The sequence below is a fragment of the Nerophis ophidion genome, linkage group LG22 (genome assembly GCF_033978795.1).
Source record: "Nerophis ophidion isolate RoL-2023_Sa linkage group LG22, RoL_Noph_v1.0, whole genome shotgun sequence".
Lineage (NCBI taxonomy): Eukaryota > Metazoa > Chordata > Actinopteri > Syngnathiformes > Syngnathidae > Nerophis > Nerophis ophidion.
The window spans coordinates 15,973,133-15,990,714 of record NC_084632.1 but is presented as its reverse complement, the minus strand read 5'-3'; the positions used below and the strand labels follow the sequence as shown (position 1 = coordinate 15,990,714).

The 17,582-nt window shown below is 35.4% G+C and overlaps 1 protein-coding gene and 1 long non-coding RNA gene across 3 annotated transcripts in view; one reads left to right on the top strand and one right to left on the bottom strand.

The window, feature by feature from the left end:
• LOC133540598 (uncharacterized) overlaps positions 1–17,582 on the top strand; it is a 48,037-nt gene continuing 30,455 nt past the window's right edge. Inside the window, exons 1-3 of one of the 2 annotated variants that reach the window (XR_009803675.1) lie at positions 1–7,470; positions 7,550–7,615; positions 14,466–14,621. This is a non-coding gene — a long non-coding RNA (uncharacterized LOC133540598). The remainder of the gene's footprint in view (positions 7,471–7,549; positions 7,616–14,465; positions 14,622–17,582) is intronic. The other variant, XR_009803676.1, reaches the window with a different exon arrangement.
• gipc3 (GIPC PDZ domain containing family, member 3) overlaps positions 13,742–17,582 on the bottom strand; it is a 40,908-nt gene continuing 37,067 nt past the window's right edge. Inside the window, exons 5-6 of the mRNA XM_061883330.1 lie at positions 15,169–15,250; positions 13,742–14,577 (exon numbers count right to left, since the gene is read on the bottom strand). Coding sequence (XP_061739314.1) covers positions 14,426–14,577; positions 15,169–15,250 — 234 coding nt within the window. The 3' untranslated portion in view covers positions 13,742–14,425. The remainder of the gene's footprint in view (positions 14,578–15,168; positions 15,251–17,582) is intronic.

Below are 17,582 nucleotides of genomic sequence, written 5' to 3'. Positions count from 1 at the left end.
TATTTTGTGTTTTCACAAACCTCATAGGCTACAAGAAGATAGCAGCTACACAACAGCTAAACATACCATAGCACACAAGCTAAACATGAAGGCTGCGAATCTTTTGGCACCACACGATTTGATTCCATTCAATTCTTGGTGTAACGATTCAATTCAGAATCAGTTCTCGATTCAAAATGATTCTCGGATTAAAATCAATGCTTATTTTTTAATAACATTGAGTGCTAGTTCTATGATGAACGACATTCCTCCATGAAATAGATAGACAGTCTGATACATTTCTATATTACTTAAAATAAAACAGATTTTGTTAAATAAAATTCTAAACAAACATGTAATAAAGTGGCTGGACAGGACAGACTAAAAAATCAATGTTTTTATTTATTTATTTTTTAATCGATTAAAGATCGCTACAAATAAGAATCGTGATGCATTCGAAAATCGTTTTCTTTTTTTTTTTCAGTCTAAAACAGCACATTTGTCAATATAAAAAGTATTAAATAATTGCACATTACTTACACATTAAAAGTCTCCAAGACAGAAGTGTATTAGAAAGTATCCAGTAACAAATGTGTCTGCATCCTTTAACGTCTGCATCATGAGCTTTACTTGATGAATTAATGTGGCCACGAGGTATCACCAAAACAAATTGCCACTCTACTTCATTTTAAAGACGGCATAAGTCCATTACAAACGGTTGATAATAAATTGGTTAGTGTTTTTCATACGTACCATAGTTTTGCTGAATAACATTCCACACTACAAAATAACAAAAGTGTGTATGATTCGTGCTGATATGATATCGTGTCAATATCGTATTGGACGATACTTTACCATTCAAGGTTCAAATGTCTGGAAAAAGATGTATCTGGACACCCCTAATTGGCCGTAACACAATCAAATAAAGTCAGAAAACACTAATTAGCGACACATATGGCTCATTGTTCTGTATTAAATAGAAGTAGGTTTCCTACACAATGGATCCAGCTTATTATAAAGCCCTCTTTGCAAAGTTGCCACTGTACTACTGTAAGCATATAAAGTATTTATATCAACCAATATCAAGTTGCTATTTCCTGTTGCAAGTATGCACGATTGTCATAAATGCATTTAATAAATGTGAATGTAGCATGACCAATGTTAGGGAAACACAGGCTCATACTGTATGCATGTTTTCTTCCAATACCCATGTATTTTTGTGACTGAATATGCTATATTCGGACCTAATGTTCTCATTTCATATCGCATTCAGCTAAGTGTTATTTCTCCAGCTGACTTTCTTTGTGGTTCAGAATTTGCCGACCGTGAAAATGTCTATATCAGGGGTCACCAAAGCGGTGCCCGCGGGCACCAGGTAGCCTATAAGGACCAGATGAGTAGCCCACTGGCCTGTTCTAAAAATAGCTCAAATAGCAGCACTTACCAGTGAGCGGCCTCTATTTTTTAAATTGTATTTATTTACTAGCTAGCTGGTCTCGCTTTGCTCAACATTTTTAATTCTAAGAGAGACAAAACTCAAATAGAATTTGAAAATCCAAGAAAATATTTTAAAGACTTGGTCTTCACTTGTTTAATTAAATTCATTTATTTTTTTAACTTTGCGTCTTATAACTTTCAGAAAGACAATTTTAGAGAAAAAATACAACCTTAAAAATGATTTTAGGATTTTTAAACACATACCGGTATACCTTTTTACCTTATAAATTCCTTCCTCTTCTTTCCTGACAATTTAAATCAATGTTCAAGTATTTTTTATTTTTTATTGTAAAGAATAATAAATACATTTTAATTTAATTCTTCATTTTAGCTTCTATTTTTTTAATGAAGAATATTTGTGAAATATTTTTTCAAACTTATTATGATTAAATTAAAAAAAAAACTATTCTGGCAAATCTATAAAATCTGTAGAATCAAATTGAAATCTTATTTCAAAGTATTTTGAATTTCTTTTAAAATTGTTGCTCTTGAAAATCTAGAAGAAATAATGATTATAAAGCTTGGTCTAATTTGTTATGTATTCTAACAAAGTGCAGATTGGATTTTAACCTATTTAAAACATGTCATCAAAATTCTAAAATTAATCCTAATCAGGAAAAATTACTAACGATGTTCCATAAATTATTTTTTAAAATTTTTCAGAAAGATTCGAATTAGCTAGTTTTTCTCAATTTTTTGGTTGAATTTTGAATTTTAAAGAGTCGAAATTGAAGATAAACTATGTTTCAAAATTTAATTTTCATTTTTTTTTCGTGTTTTCTCCTCTTTTAAACCGTTAAATTAAGTGTTTTTTCATCATTCATTCTCTACAAAAAAACCTTCCATAAAAGGAAAAAAAATGTACGACGGAATTAAAGACAGAAATACCAATTTTCTTTTATCTATAGATTTATTTATTAAAGGTAAATTGAGCAAATTGGCTATTTCTGGCAATTTATTTAAGTGTGTATCAAACTGGTAGCCCTTCGCATTAATCAGTACCCAAGAAGTAGCTCTTGGTTTCAAAAAGGTTGGTGACCCCTGCTCTATATTGTGCCACTAAAAGAGACTTAGTACCTTTGGCGTTAATATCTCAGAAAACATGCCTTTGGCCGAGGAAATATGTGTGTTGGAAGTGGTAAACAGCTTTTTGTGGCACGTTATATTAACCCGATAAATCCCTGTGTGAGGGTTCAGACAGGGAAGATTTAGGTCTGTCGTTACCTGCAAACAGCCCTGTGTTTTGGAGACTATAAATAATTTCCATGATCTCAAATAACGAGATTTGTAAGAGAGCTGAGCACTGTTAAGCCACACTAGAATTGCAAACCACGTTTGTGGAGAATACTGCTGTTATACTGTGTTATGTCCGACTCCAAGTAGAGCTGTGTATTGCAGTGCATGTACTAAGTGATGTCGCTGCCTATTAAAGACCGCACACTGAGATCATTCCGTTTGTTTGTGTCCGTGAAATGCATAAACTGATATCAAGTGTTTTATTCTGGATTTGAGATGTGTTTGAGTTCACTCACATACAAAGTGTCTCGGCATGTACCCAAATACAAATTTCATACCACTGTTATTGTGACCAAATTGATCACAGGTATCATTATTATCAAGGTCTTATTGAATACACTCAAAAATCAATCAATCAATCAATCAATCAATGTTTACTTATACAGCCCTAAATCACTAGTGTCTCAAAGGGCTGCACAAACCACTACGACATCCTCGGTAGGCCCACATAAGGGCAAGGAAAACTCACACCCAGTGGGACGTCGGTGACAATAATGACTATGAGAACCTTGGAGAGGAGGAAAGCAATGGATGTCGAGCGGGTCTAACATGATACTGTGAAAGTTCAATCCATAATGGATCCAACACAGTCGCGAGAGTCCAGTCCAAAGTGGATCCAACACAACAGCGAGAGTCCCGTTCACAGCGGAGCCAGCAGGAAACCATCCCAAGCGGAGGCGGATCAGCAGCGCAGAGATGTCCCCAGCCGATACACAGGCAAGCAGTACATGGCCACCAGATCGGACCGGACCCCCTCCACAAGGGAGAGTGGGACATAGAAGAAATAGAAAAGAAACGGCAGATCAACTGGTCTAAAAAGGGAGTGTCTTTAAAGGCTAGAGTATACAAATGAGTTTTAAGGTGAGACTTAAATGCTTCTACTGAGGTGGCATCTCGAACTGTTACCGGGAGGGCATTCCAGAGTACTGGAGCCCGAACGGAAAACGCTCTATAGCCCGCAGACTTTTTTGGGGCTTTGGGAATCACTAATAAGTCGGAGTCCTTTGAACGCAGATTTCTTGCCAGGACATATGGTACAATACAATCGGCAAGATAGGATGGAGCTAGACCGTGTAGTATTTTATACGTAAGTAGTAAAACCTTAAAGTCACATCTTAAGTGCACAGGAAGCCAGTGCAGGTGAGCCAGTACAGGCGTAATGTGATCAAACTTTTTTGTTCTTGTCAAAAGTCTAGCAGCCGCATTTTGTACCAACTGTAATCTTTTAATGCTAGACATGGGGAGACCCGAAAATAATACGTTACAGTAGTTGAGGCGAGACGTAACAAACGCATGGATAATGATCTCAGCGTCTTTAGTGGACAGAATGGAGCGAATTTTAGCGATATTACGGAGATGAAAGAAGGCCGTTTTTGGTAACACTTTTAATGTGTGACTCAAAGGAGAGAGTTGGGTCGAAGATAATACCCAGATTCTTTACCGTGTCGCCTTGTTTAATTGTTTGGTTGTCAAATGTTAGAGTTGTATTATTAAATAGAGTTCGGTGTCTAGCAGGACCGATAATCAGCATTTCCGTTTTTTGGGCGTTGAGTTACAAAAAGTTAGCGGACTTGACCAACTTTAGATAGACTTAGAAAGCCCACTTTCATGTTTTGTGTTTTTATTATGAGTTTTCTAACGGGTGTTGTGGCATCCTATTCTACTCAGCGGTCCTTGAAAGCACCGTAATAACACCTCGGTCTCGTATTCCTCTGAAATGTAAATGTAAATGTGTTATACTTTTATAGCGCTTTTCTGCCTTTTTAAGGACCCGAAGCACTTTGACACTATTTCCACATTCACCCATTCACACACACATTCACACACTGATGGCGGGTGAGTATAAATATAACACTCTGTGCTAAGATAACGTGCACAATTGAATAGCTTAGTTGCTCAGACATAAATGTGTTTATATAAATTTAGATTGTATATGTTGTTTCTTAATGGGGAAAGACATTATTGTCTCATGTATTCATGTTAACATTTAAGCTAACGAGCTAGCATCGATCAGTCCAAGAGTTTATCGAAGTAAATGTTTTTTGATCAATTTGATTCAAAACACTGTTAATACTAACTATCAGGAGTGTTACTGCGGTTAACATTATTACCGTTTATAATTACATCCATGTATGTGTCGAAGTAAATCTTCAGCGGAAAACTGATGTCAAAGAGTCAAAAAGTTATAGGTAACAATAAAGACGATTACCGGCATCATGATAAACCGCGGTAAAATTTTAGACGGTTTAAAAGTAAAAAATGTTAAATAATTGTATCTAAGTTAACACAAAACTTTGTGTTACATTGACTTCAGCTCGCCCTGCGAGAGGACATAAGCTGTCTTTGATCCGACCAAGCAAAAGGCTTGTAAAACTCCACTGTGTAGGATGGGGAGCGACATGAAGGCGTCGGTTTCTTTGATATATTGTAATCCAAAGGAAGATTTTGTCTTTACCCGCTATCTACAAAGCGGAGAGGAGGAACTGTTTTACAACCTTTTCTTTGAACTGTTTTGTAATCAAAGGCGATGGCTGTTTACGACCCCCCTCCCATAGAAACAGCTATTACCACGTAATCAGGGAAAGTCCAAATAAAAGAGTTTGCGTACAATCTTTCGTCAGAGCGTGGTGGAACTGTACAAAGAGTGAAGACCAGACATTTCTCCTCAATTGAGCTAAATTGAATTCTGTCTCTGTTTAATTCCTTGTTTCTTGTCTTGTTTAATAGATGTCATCAGTGTTTGAACCTGACACCATGATTGATTGCTGCACAAACTCAGACATTCTGCTTATTTCATTCTGGTAATCGCTTCTAAGCTTAAATGCTAACATGAATACAACAGACATCACCTTCTTACCCCATTACAAACGTCATACCCCAATCTAAACTTATACAAACAATGCTGTCTGAACAACTAAGCTATTTAAATATGCACAATGAACCAACAGGCTGTACTCTATTGGCACAACAGGAAGTGACTTACTGACAGATTTGGTAGCTCTGTAAATTGGTCGGGACAATCGTTGAGAAACACTTACCGTATTTCCTTGAATTGCCGCAGGGCATATAGTATGTGCCTGCCTTGAATTACTGCCGGGTCAAACTCGCTTCGCAAAATAATTAGCGCATGCTTAGTATTACCGCCTGGTCAAACTCGTGACGTCACGAGTGACACTTCCCCTGTCATCATTTTCAAAATGTAGGAGGCTGATTTCAATACCGGTAATTTGAAATCACATAAAGGGAAGAAGATTAAGAGCTATTCAGTAGGATTTAAGGTCCAGGCTTACATGACACTCAATTTTTTACTGCATGCCTTTGGTAAGTGCCGGAGTGAGAAGAGGTTTTAAAATAATTAGCGCATGCTTACTTTTACCGCATGCCTTTAGTAAGCGCAGGAGTGAGAAGAGGTTTTAAATTAATTAGCGCCCCAGCAGCAATTCAAGGAAATACCATATATTTGACAATTAAAACAGAAGATGGTAAACATATTTGAACACTCAAATCAAAATATTATGGCTTGTAAGAAGTTGGAAAATACTTAATATTCATTCTGCCAAAGAGTGTGTTAATAATTGTTTTTATTACAACTCGGTTCAACAATTTTTTGTGGGTATAAGTAATTTTTGAGCACATGCATGATAATAAGGATAACCGTGATCCTATTTTCACCACGATAATGATAACTATGATCTTTTTTTTAAACATGATAATAATAACCATGATCATGCTTTTTTTTTTACAGTTATATGACATTTTTATATCGTTAAATCCCTAATTACACATCACAAATAACATGGTATTACTCCTATTTTCCCATTGTAGAGATTGACAAACCTATAGTATGTTGCTGAAGGACACAAAACAATGTTAAAAATACAGTTGGAATATTTTTACTCTCTGAAGAGCTTCTTGCTGCTTCTTCAATACACAAATATACCATTTTTTTTTAATAGAATTTTGAGTTTTATTTCTCTAATTCTCCAGGAGCCTTAAACTAAACATTCTCAATCATTGCTTGTCATCAGCAACAACAACAACAACAACAAAGCTTTACTTTAGCTTATCAGACTTCCTGATTGAGATCACTTTTCCTGTTGCACTGCTTTTCTGCCAGATTCTATACAGGACTATTTCAAAAAGTAAATAAAGAAGAATACAGAAGAGGAAAACAAATATTGGGAGTGTTGAGTTCGGGAGTAAAATAACACAAGTGGTGTCTTAAAGTCCATGATGGCAAAAAGAAAAAAAAGTAATAATATTGTTATATGTATCCAGTGATTATACTATAAAGTTATTTTCCATTTAAGTTCACCAATTTAAAAAAATGTTTTTTTTCAAAATCGCTTAATTTTCACATTTGCCGTTCAAATACTGAGAATTACTTGCCGTGAGTCACAGCCAACTGAGCCTTCCCGTCACCATGGATTACGCAATGACTCGGCTAACTGCTGGCTGCTGTGCAGTGAGACCGTATTGCTATATGAATTATATTATACATTTCCATAGTTTAGTCAGCTGAGGTATATAATGTACAGTGTATTTTGTCAACAACTGTATGTGTGTAACGTATTTCTTGTGCTGCGAAGACCCACTATGTGAGGCACCTCTTCTCCGGCCTCCTGGTGGTAGAGGGCGCTAGTGATCCCAGAGATCACTCTTGCACTACTCGGCTAAGCCTGGGGACATCTGAAGCCGGTATGTTTTAAAGTTGTTGTTTGCCTGCATATTGTAAAAACAACCGTCCGACATTTTACAACTAATTGTAAACTTATAGGTGCCGAGCATCAGGGCCGAGTTGCGACGAAAGAGTGTGTCGATGTTGAGATATTAAACCGAGTTGGTAAGTGAATTTTTTTGCTAATAGTAGCTACTAGCCGTACCCATGTATTTTCTATGTGCAGTTAGCATCGGGTTTTAATCCTGTTTCCTCCAATGTTTCTGATCCGATTGAATTTATATTTATGTCGAGTCTTTATTTTGGGTACTTAAATATGGTGACTGAGTATTATGGCCTTTTAAGGCCATCTGCATTTTTTATGCTACAGTAAAGAAAATTAATGAACACGGCCGCTGGAGCGCGGTTACACCTGTCATGGTGACAACACTGTGTACTGTCATGTTTGTTATTTTCTACATATGTTAGCAGTATTATCGCTAATAATGCTAATAATAATTGTAATTTATTTATACTATACTATACTAGCTAAAGTACCTGCTACATTTAGTTAAAGTACCAATGATTGTCACACACACACTAGGTGTGGTGAAATGTGTCCTCTGCATTTGACCCATCCCCTTGTTCACCCCCGGGGAGGTGAGAGGAGCAGTGAGCAGCAGCGGCCGGGAATCATATTTGGTGATTCAACCCCCAATTCCAACCCTTGATGCTGAGTGCCAAATAGGGAAGAATGCTGGTATGAGCTTTTAAACATAACCCGTTAACTGCTGCCAATCAAATGGTGAATAAGATACTCTATAGCAGGGGTCACCAACCTTTTTGAAACCAAGAGCTACTTCTTGGGTACTGATTAATGCGAAGGGCTACCAGTTTGATGCACATTTAAATAAATAGCCAAAAATAGCCAATTTGCTCAATTTACCTTTAATAATTATATATATATATATATATATATATATATATATATATATATATATATATATATATATATATATATGCCAAAATAGCCAATTTGCTCAATTTACCTTTAATATATATATATATATATATATATATATGTATATATATATATATATATATATATATATATATATATATATATATATATATATATATATATATGTATATATATGGCAATTTATTTAATTTATTTTATTTATATATAAAAATGGGTATTTCTATCTGTCATTTTATAGTACATTTTTTTCCTTTTAAGGAAGGTTTTTTGTAGAGAATAAATGATGAAAAAAACCACTTACTTGATCGGTTTAAAAGAGGAGAAAACAGGAAAAAATGAAAATTAAATTTTGGAACATAGTTTATCTTCAATTTTGACTCTTTAAAATTCAAAATTCAACCGAAAAAAAAAAGGAAAAAAATAATTAATTCAAATATCTTTGAAAAAATAAAAAAAAGAATTTATGGAACATCATTAGTGATTTTTACTGATTAAGGTTAATTTAAAAATTTTGATGACATGTTTTAAATAGGTTAAAATCCAATCTGCACTTTGTTAGAATATATAACAAATTGGACCAAGCTATATTTCTAACAAAGACAAATCATTATTTCTTCTAGATTTTCCAGAACAAAAATTTTAAAATAAATTCAAAAGACTTTGAAATAAGATTTTAATTTGATTCTACAGATATTGTAGATTTGCCAGAATATTTCTTTTGAATTTTAATCATAATAAGTTTGAAGAAATATTTCACAAATATTCTTCGTCGAAAAAATAGAAGCTAAAATGAAGAATTAAATAAAAATGAATGTATTATTCTTTACAATATAAAAAAAATACTTGAACATTGATTTAAATTGTCAGAAAAGAAGAGGAAGGAATTTAAAAGGTAAGAAGGTAAATGTGTTTAAAAATCCTAAAATCATTTTTAAGGTTGTATTTTTTTCTTTAAAATTATCTTTCTGAAAGTTATAAGAAGCAAAGTAAAAAAATAAATGATTTTAATTAAACAAGTGAAGACCAGGTCTTTAAAAATATTTTGGGGGATTTTCAAATTATATTTGAGTTTTGTCTGTCTTAGAATTAAAAATGTCGAGCAAAGCAAGACCAGCGTGCAAGTAAATAAATACAATTAAAAAAATAGAGGAAGCTCACTGGTAAGTTAAGTTCAAGTTAAACTACCAATGATTGTCACACACACTAGATGTGGCGAAATTATTATCTGCATTTAACCCATCACCCTTGATCACCCCCTGGGAGGTGAGGGGAAACAGTGAGCAGCAGCCTGGAATCATTTATGGTGATTTAGCCCACAATTCCAACCCTAAATGCTGAGTTCCAAGCAGGGAGGTAATGGGTCCCATTTTTAGTCTTTGTTATGACTTGGCCGGGATTTGAACTCACGACCTACCGATCTCAGGGCGGACGCTCTAACCACTGGCCACTGAGTAGTAAGTGCTGCTATTTGAGCTATTTTCACAACAGGCCAGTGGGCGACTCACCTGGTCCTTACGGTCTACCTGGTTCCCGCGGGCACCGCGTTGGTGACTCCTGCTCTGTAGGGTTCATATATTTACAAATCTGACTGTGATTAAGTCAGTACATCACCAGCCATGAACCTCACCGCACGTCACTGCTTAAAGTAAACACAATCAGGGACAGCCAACGTTGTGCCCGTGGCCTCCAAGGCCCCCGCACGGAACCAATGATCATTTGACAAAATGTTATTTGTACGTTGAAAAACAAATACAGTTAAAATAAAATACATGAAATGCAAAACAAAATGCATTTCATGTATGATATATATAATAGTAATATATTTCCTTAACAAAAAAACTAACAAAAAAATTCCAGCAGACACCAAAACACATCAATTTAATACATTTTAATCAGTCTCTTAAAGTAGCAGTGGAGTGGAAAAACAAGTTGCCTCTATTTTGAAGCTAGTGACATATAAACCTGATTTATGACACCAAAAGACTTGTTTTTCAGATGAAAAGATATGATCGAAATAGTATCAATCTCATGGAGATTCCCGAGCCATTTTGAGAGATAATGAAGAAGCCAGTCACGTGAACGTATATCGCATGACGTAGCATTAGGAACTACAGATCCCTTCCCCATCAACAACAATGCGAATCAAGTTGACTTTTTGAGCGCCAATAACGATTACTTTGGGAAAAATAATAATCCAGAACCTTATATTTTTCAGGCCGAACCAAAAGAGGATGACGAATAAGTTTCAGAAGCCGAGTGCTAAACGGATGTATTTTATTGAAAAACTAGCATAACCAGCATTGCTAGGTGCTAAACATACGAGCTAACCATAATAAACCATAATATAACAAACATTGTAATATTTCCACTGTCGCTGGGATGCCGACAGACGGGACGCTCACATAATTCCGTTTGGATAAAGATTCATTCGCAATTCTCACAAAGGGTTAAAAGTAAAGATGTCCGATAATGGCTTTTTTGCCGATATCTCGATATTGTCCAACCCTTGATTACCGATTCCGATATCAACTGATACCGATATTTACAGTCGTGGAATCAACACACTATCATGCCTAATTTTGTTGTGATGCCCCGCTGGATGCATTAAACAATGTAACAAGGTTTTCCAAAATAAATCAACTCAAGTTTTGGAAAGAAATGCCAACATGGCACTGCCATATTTATTATTGAAGTCACAAAGTGCATTTTTTTTTTTAACATGCCTCAAAACAGCAGCTTGGAATTAGGGACATGCTCTCCCTGAGAGAGCATGAGGAGGTCGAGGAGGGCGGGGGGTGTATATTGTAGCGTCCTGGAAGAGTTAGTGCTGCAAGGGGTTCTGGGTATTTGTTCCGTTGTGTTACGGTGCAGATGTTCTCCTGAAATGTGTTTGTCATTCTTGTTTAGTGTGCGCATATTTGTAACAGTGTTAAAGTTGTTCATACGGCCACCCTCAGTGTGACCTGTATGGCTCTTGACCCAGTATGCGTTGCATTCGCTTGTGTGTGCTAAAAGCCGTAGGCATTATGTGATTGGGCCGGCACGCAAAGGCAGTGCCTTTAAGGTTAATTGGCGCGTATACCACTCAGCACAGCGGCGTTTTAAAAAGCCATAAATTGTACTTTTTGAAACCGATACCGATAATTTCCGATATTACATTTTAAAGCATTTATCGGCTGATGATATCAGCAGCCCGATGTTTTTGAAAATCTCTAGTTTAAAGAGTTGCAGCAGCAACTAGCGTGTCTTTTTCCATCTCTGGGGGATGTCAAAGTGGACCAGCTTGTCGGTCCATGGCCACATTTGTCTACTACCAGGTGAGAGATGCATGAAATATAGTCTAGAACAGGGGTGTCAAACGTACGAACAGTTTTATCTGGCCCGCGGGATGAGTATAAAATTTGGTCGACATTTTTGAATGAAAGAAACTGCTGTTCTAAATGTGTCCACTGGATGTCGCAATAGCAATTTTTTGTATCTTTGTAGATGATGCTACATATGCAAAAAAATAAAAATAAACCACATGATGTTAATGCACCAGTTGTGGAAAATAAGCAAAGTGCATAAATAACTTGCTTTAATTAGATTTTGATGTTATTTTTATTTTATTTTGATAGATTGAAAATGAACACCAATGAGTTGACTGATGAACATTATCACATGAATTATTTAGAAAGTATAAATAACAACAAATAAAAATGTAACCCAACAACATTATAATTTGTACATTTTCAGAATGTGCTTATTCTTTTTTTAAACAAAGAAAACAATCTGAAGTTGTCTATTTTCAAGTTATAGTGCCGTGATTTTACTACTTGAGAGTAGAGTTTTTTTTCTATTTGGCCCCCCATCTAAAATGAGTTTGACACCCCTGATCCAAACAAATAACAGAGCATATGACGCCAAAACGGCAATTGCAACATAAATACAATATTATCATATTAATTATTCAGAAAGTATAAATAACGACAAGAAAAACATAGCGTAGAATTAACCATTTGTCTTACACTTTCAGCAAAAAACATAAAGTGACTTACAATGTCCGTTTTCACTGGGATGCCGACTGATGCGATAGTTGTATCTTTCAGCACTTATTGCTCTTCTTTAGCTGCTAAAATCAAAATAAAACTCACTCCACGGATTAAAAATCAATCAATCAATCAATGTTTACTTATATAGCCCTAAATCACTAGTGTCTCAAAGGGCTGCAAAAAAAGATGCTTCATAGTCAAGAGCCATGTTGCGATGCTCAAATACTGCGTTCTATTGTTTGCTATAGAGTATTAAGTTGGTAGCTACAACTTTCTACTGCAAAGGTGGATGTATAATTTTATAATCTAACATAAACTTTTTCGAATTTAAGGGCAATAGTTCTGCTTTATTTTATGGCCGATTGCATCTAACATTGTTAGCAGCTCAAGCTCGTGGTCGGAGGAGCAGTGTGAGCAAGGTGTCACGATGCCAGAAAGGTAGTCCCTTGATGTTAGCTCTTGCAATAACAATGTCGATATAGCCCGATTGATATGCAACCTACGGTGTTGTTGGTGGTTTTTTGAATGTTTTTTTAGCGCTTTGTAGTCGGAATATATGAATCCACTTGTTAGCTGCCTCGCACTAGCAGTTTTTCACTACTTAGAACATGGGTGTCAAACTCTGGCCCGCGGGCCAAATTTGGCCCGCCGTATAAATTCATTTGGCCCTTGAGGCAATATCAAATTAACATAAGTGTTGGCTCGCCGGTATTATACAGCCGCATTCACCACTAATACTCATACTTGCCAACCCTCCCGATTTTCCCGGGAGACTCTCGAAGTTCAGTGCCCCTCTCGAGAATCCATTCTTCCGAATTTCTACCGATTTCCACCCGGACAACAATATTGGGGACGTGCCTTAAAGGCATTGCCTTAAAGCGTTCTCTACAACCTGTCGTCACGTCCGCTTTTACTCTATACAAACATGAGTGAATGCATGCATACTTGGTCAACAACCATACAGGTCACACTAAGGGTGGCCGTATAAAGAACTTTGACACTGTTACAAATAAGCGCCACACTGTGGACCCACACCACACAAGAATGACAAACACATGTCGGGAGAACGTGTGCACCGTAACACAACATAAACAAAATACCCAGAACCCCTGGCAGCACTAACTCTTCCGGGACTCTACAATATACACCCTCCGCTACCACCACTATCAAGATTATTAAGTTGTATAAGCGTTGCTTTTTCCATATTCAGTGTTAAAGCAAATCAGCTAAGCAAACTGAGCAATAATTAACGTTTTATTCGTGCACTTTCTCTTGCTGTTTCAAGACTCGAATGCTTGATTCATTCATTATTGTTATTTTATTTTCAAATTTATTTTTAGCCTGTGAAAAAAGTTTATTTTGATATTTACCTGAGAAGGCTGCAAATAAAAAAAGAGGCATTAAATTTTTATTTAAATTTCATTCGATATGGCATTGATATTTTTGAATTATTATTATTAATATTATTATTATTATTTGAAACTTGATTTTGCATGTCACTATAAAGTTATATAAGCCTTGCTTGTTCAATATTCAATGCAAAACTTTTTTGGGTCCCTATTAAAAGGTTAATTTGTTCAACCTTGGCCCGCCGCTTTGTTCAGTTTTAAATTTTGGCCCACTCTGTATTTGAGTTGGACACTCCTGACTTAGAACGTACAGAGAAGGAAAAGACGTTAGTTTCTTGTCTCACAAGATAGACAAAATTCGCCCAAAAAGTGTACTTTTCCTTTAACTTTACTCTTATTATGTATTGATAATGTAAACGTTGACTAAAGCGATAATGTGCCGACACACCAAAACATTCAGTTTAGTCCCTGCCATGGTTTGAGAAGAAAGTGATCCTTGCATAAATGTTAAATATATGCAAGCATTAAACATGTATGAATGCATTAAAAATGCATGTAAAGGAACGAGAAGGCTACAATGCCTTCTTATAATTGGATGTGCCGGAGGACACAGTCCACTGTCTTAAATAAAAATCTAAATCTTGCCATTCTTGACGTCTCCAATTGCTCCCCAGACATCAAACAAAAACACGTCAGGAAAAGCAAAGTCTCCCAGGACCGAGTCCAAAGCTTCTGCAAATTCATCAGGGTTCTTCTTGTCTCTGCCGGCCTCAACTATGGTGGTAGCTGCAGAAAAGACGGGGATGCACAGGTCTCGATTTACGTTTTAGGTCAGTAACTCTTTCGTCACTCTGAACAAAGTAGTACAGTGGTACCTCGGGATACGAGATTATTTGCCCATTGAAATACATTTAACTGGTCGAAACGGCACAATTTTAACACGATACATGCAGTTTAAAAAGGAAAAAACTACTTTTACAAAAGAAGTGTGTGAGAAACAATACAACAATATGTACTACAAACAATTACAGTAGTTTTATGAAAGTACAGCATTTACCTTCTCCGTCAAACACGCCATCAGCAACTTCTCCATATTTTTACACATACTTTCTTCGTTACCATATTATGGCGATAAACTAATGCTAATGAGTAAGACCGGATGGTTTAATCCGATTTTACAGGGTTCACAGTGACCCTCACTTGCAAACGAAAGCATAACAATTAGCTGACCGACAGCTCATATCCAGAAACACTCATAAACCGGGGCACTCGTATCCTGAGGTGTTACTGTGCTTCTCTGTAAAAAGATGAAAGTAGCCAACTTGCATGTAGCCAAAAGATGAGCAACTCTGCCCATTAACTAGTAAATAGTCCTACCAAGCTCTAAATCTCGGATGCCCATGTAGCTCTCCAGCAGGTCGTCCACTCTCATGGTGGCTTGTTCTTCAAACTCACTCTGCTGTAAGAAGAATGTACTGATCTTTAAGATGTAAAATAAGATTATTAATGTGTACAATCAGGTGGAGTGTGTATTCCTACGTATGTGTGCGTGTGTGTGTGTGTGTGTGTGTGTGTGTGTGTGTGTGTGTGTGTGTGTGTGTGTGTGTGTGTGTGTGTGTGTGTGTGTATATATATATATGTATGTATATATATATATATATATGTATATATGTTAGAGGTGTTGGAAAAAATCGATTCGAATATGAATCGAATCGAATGCGTTGTGCGATTCAGAATCGATTCTCTTTTTTTTTTAAATCGATTTAAAAAAAAAAAAAAATTTGTATATCAATCCAACATAACAATACACAGCAATACCATAAAAATGCAATCCAATTCCAAAACCAAACCTGACCCAGCAACACTCAGAACTGCAATAAACAGAGCAATTAAGACACAAACACGACACAATACAAACCAAAAGTAGTGAAACAAAAATGAATATTATCAACAACGGTATCAATATTAGTTATAATTTCAGCATAGCAGTGATTAAAAATCCCTCATTGACATTATCATTACACATTTATAAAAAAAAGAAGAAGAACAATAGCGTCACAGTGGCTTACACTTGCATGGCATCTCATAAGCTTGACAACACACTGTGTCCAATGTTTTCACAAAGATAAAATAAGTCATATTTTTGGTTTGTTTAATAGTTTACATTATTGCAATCAGTTGATAAAACGTTGTCCTTTACAATTATAAAAGCTTTTTAAAAAAAATCAACTACTCTGCTAGCATGTCAGTAGACTGGGGTAGATCCTACTGAAATCCTATGTATTGAATAAATACAGAATTGTTTTGAGTCGGAAATATATCGTTTTTGAATCGAGAATCGAATCGAATCGGAAAAATCGATATATTATCGAATCGTGACTCCAAAAATCGATATTGAATCGCATCGTGGGACACCCTAAGATTCACAGCCCTAATATATATATATATATATATATATATATATATATATATATATATATATATATATATATATATATATATATATATATATATATATATATATATACATATATATATATACATATATATATACATATATTTATGTATATATATATATATATATATATATATATATATATATATATATACATATATACATACACACACATATATACAAGTACTATTTAAAATAGCTACTACCAGTAAATAAATCAGAAGTTACTCACTCGAGTAGTCTTTTTCCCTGATAGATGAATACTTTTTGATTTTATTTGAGTCATATATTACTCTAAGTAACGGTACTATTACTTGAGTTAAATTTTTGGCTAATCCACCCTCATCTGTCTGTCTGTCTGAAAGGTTAATATCGTCCTATGAGGGGCCTTTAGGGAGTTTATGTGAGAGCATTTCAGTAGTGTGTTTGAGAGAAAAACATTTCAGTTGTTTATATCAGTGGTCCCCAACCCCGACTGGTACCGGGCCGCAGAATAATGTTTTATTAATTTTTATAAATAAATAAAAAATAATAATAATAATATATATATATTTTTATTTTTTTTAATTAAATGAACATAAAAAACACAATATACACTTACAATTAGTGCACCAAACACAAAAACCTCCCCTTTTCATGACAAAAACGTCCCTTTTTCATGACAAAGAAAAAAGAAAAAAGAAAAAAAAAAGGATCCCGCCCCGCCCCCCACCCCCTCCCGGGCCGCGGGACAAATTATTAAGCGTTGACCGGTCCGCGGATACAAAAAGGTTGGGGACCACTGGTTTATATGCGAGCATGTCAGTAGCGTATGTAAGACGTAATTCTGAATAATGTTGTATGAAAAAAAATGTGTATGGTGATAATGGCAAATATCGTTATTCATTATAATTTCTGGTACTACTATTAGTATTACTATTTTTTCAATTGTATCATTTTCACTGTCAATACAGTGGCATCACTATCGACTTCACTAATTTGTTTTTCTTTGTAATTACTGGTGTCATATTTGTATATATGATAACTGCTGAGGTAGTTATGTTGTTGTTATTGTTTTGTTTAGTTGTTGTCTCTATCTGTCTTGTCCCTCTCTTGCCCCCACAATTTCTGTCTGTTTTTCTTCTTTCAATCGCCTCCTATCCAAACACAAAATATATCCAAACAATTAGTGAAGTCTAATACAAATAGGGCAACAGGAGAAGTATCCAACACATTTATATTCTACGGTAAATCTGTACAGCAGATATGGGCTTCTACATCAACAATATGGTTTGCCGATGTGGCTGGACAGGACAGATTAAAAAAATATATATATTAGTTAATTGATGTTATTATA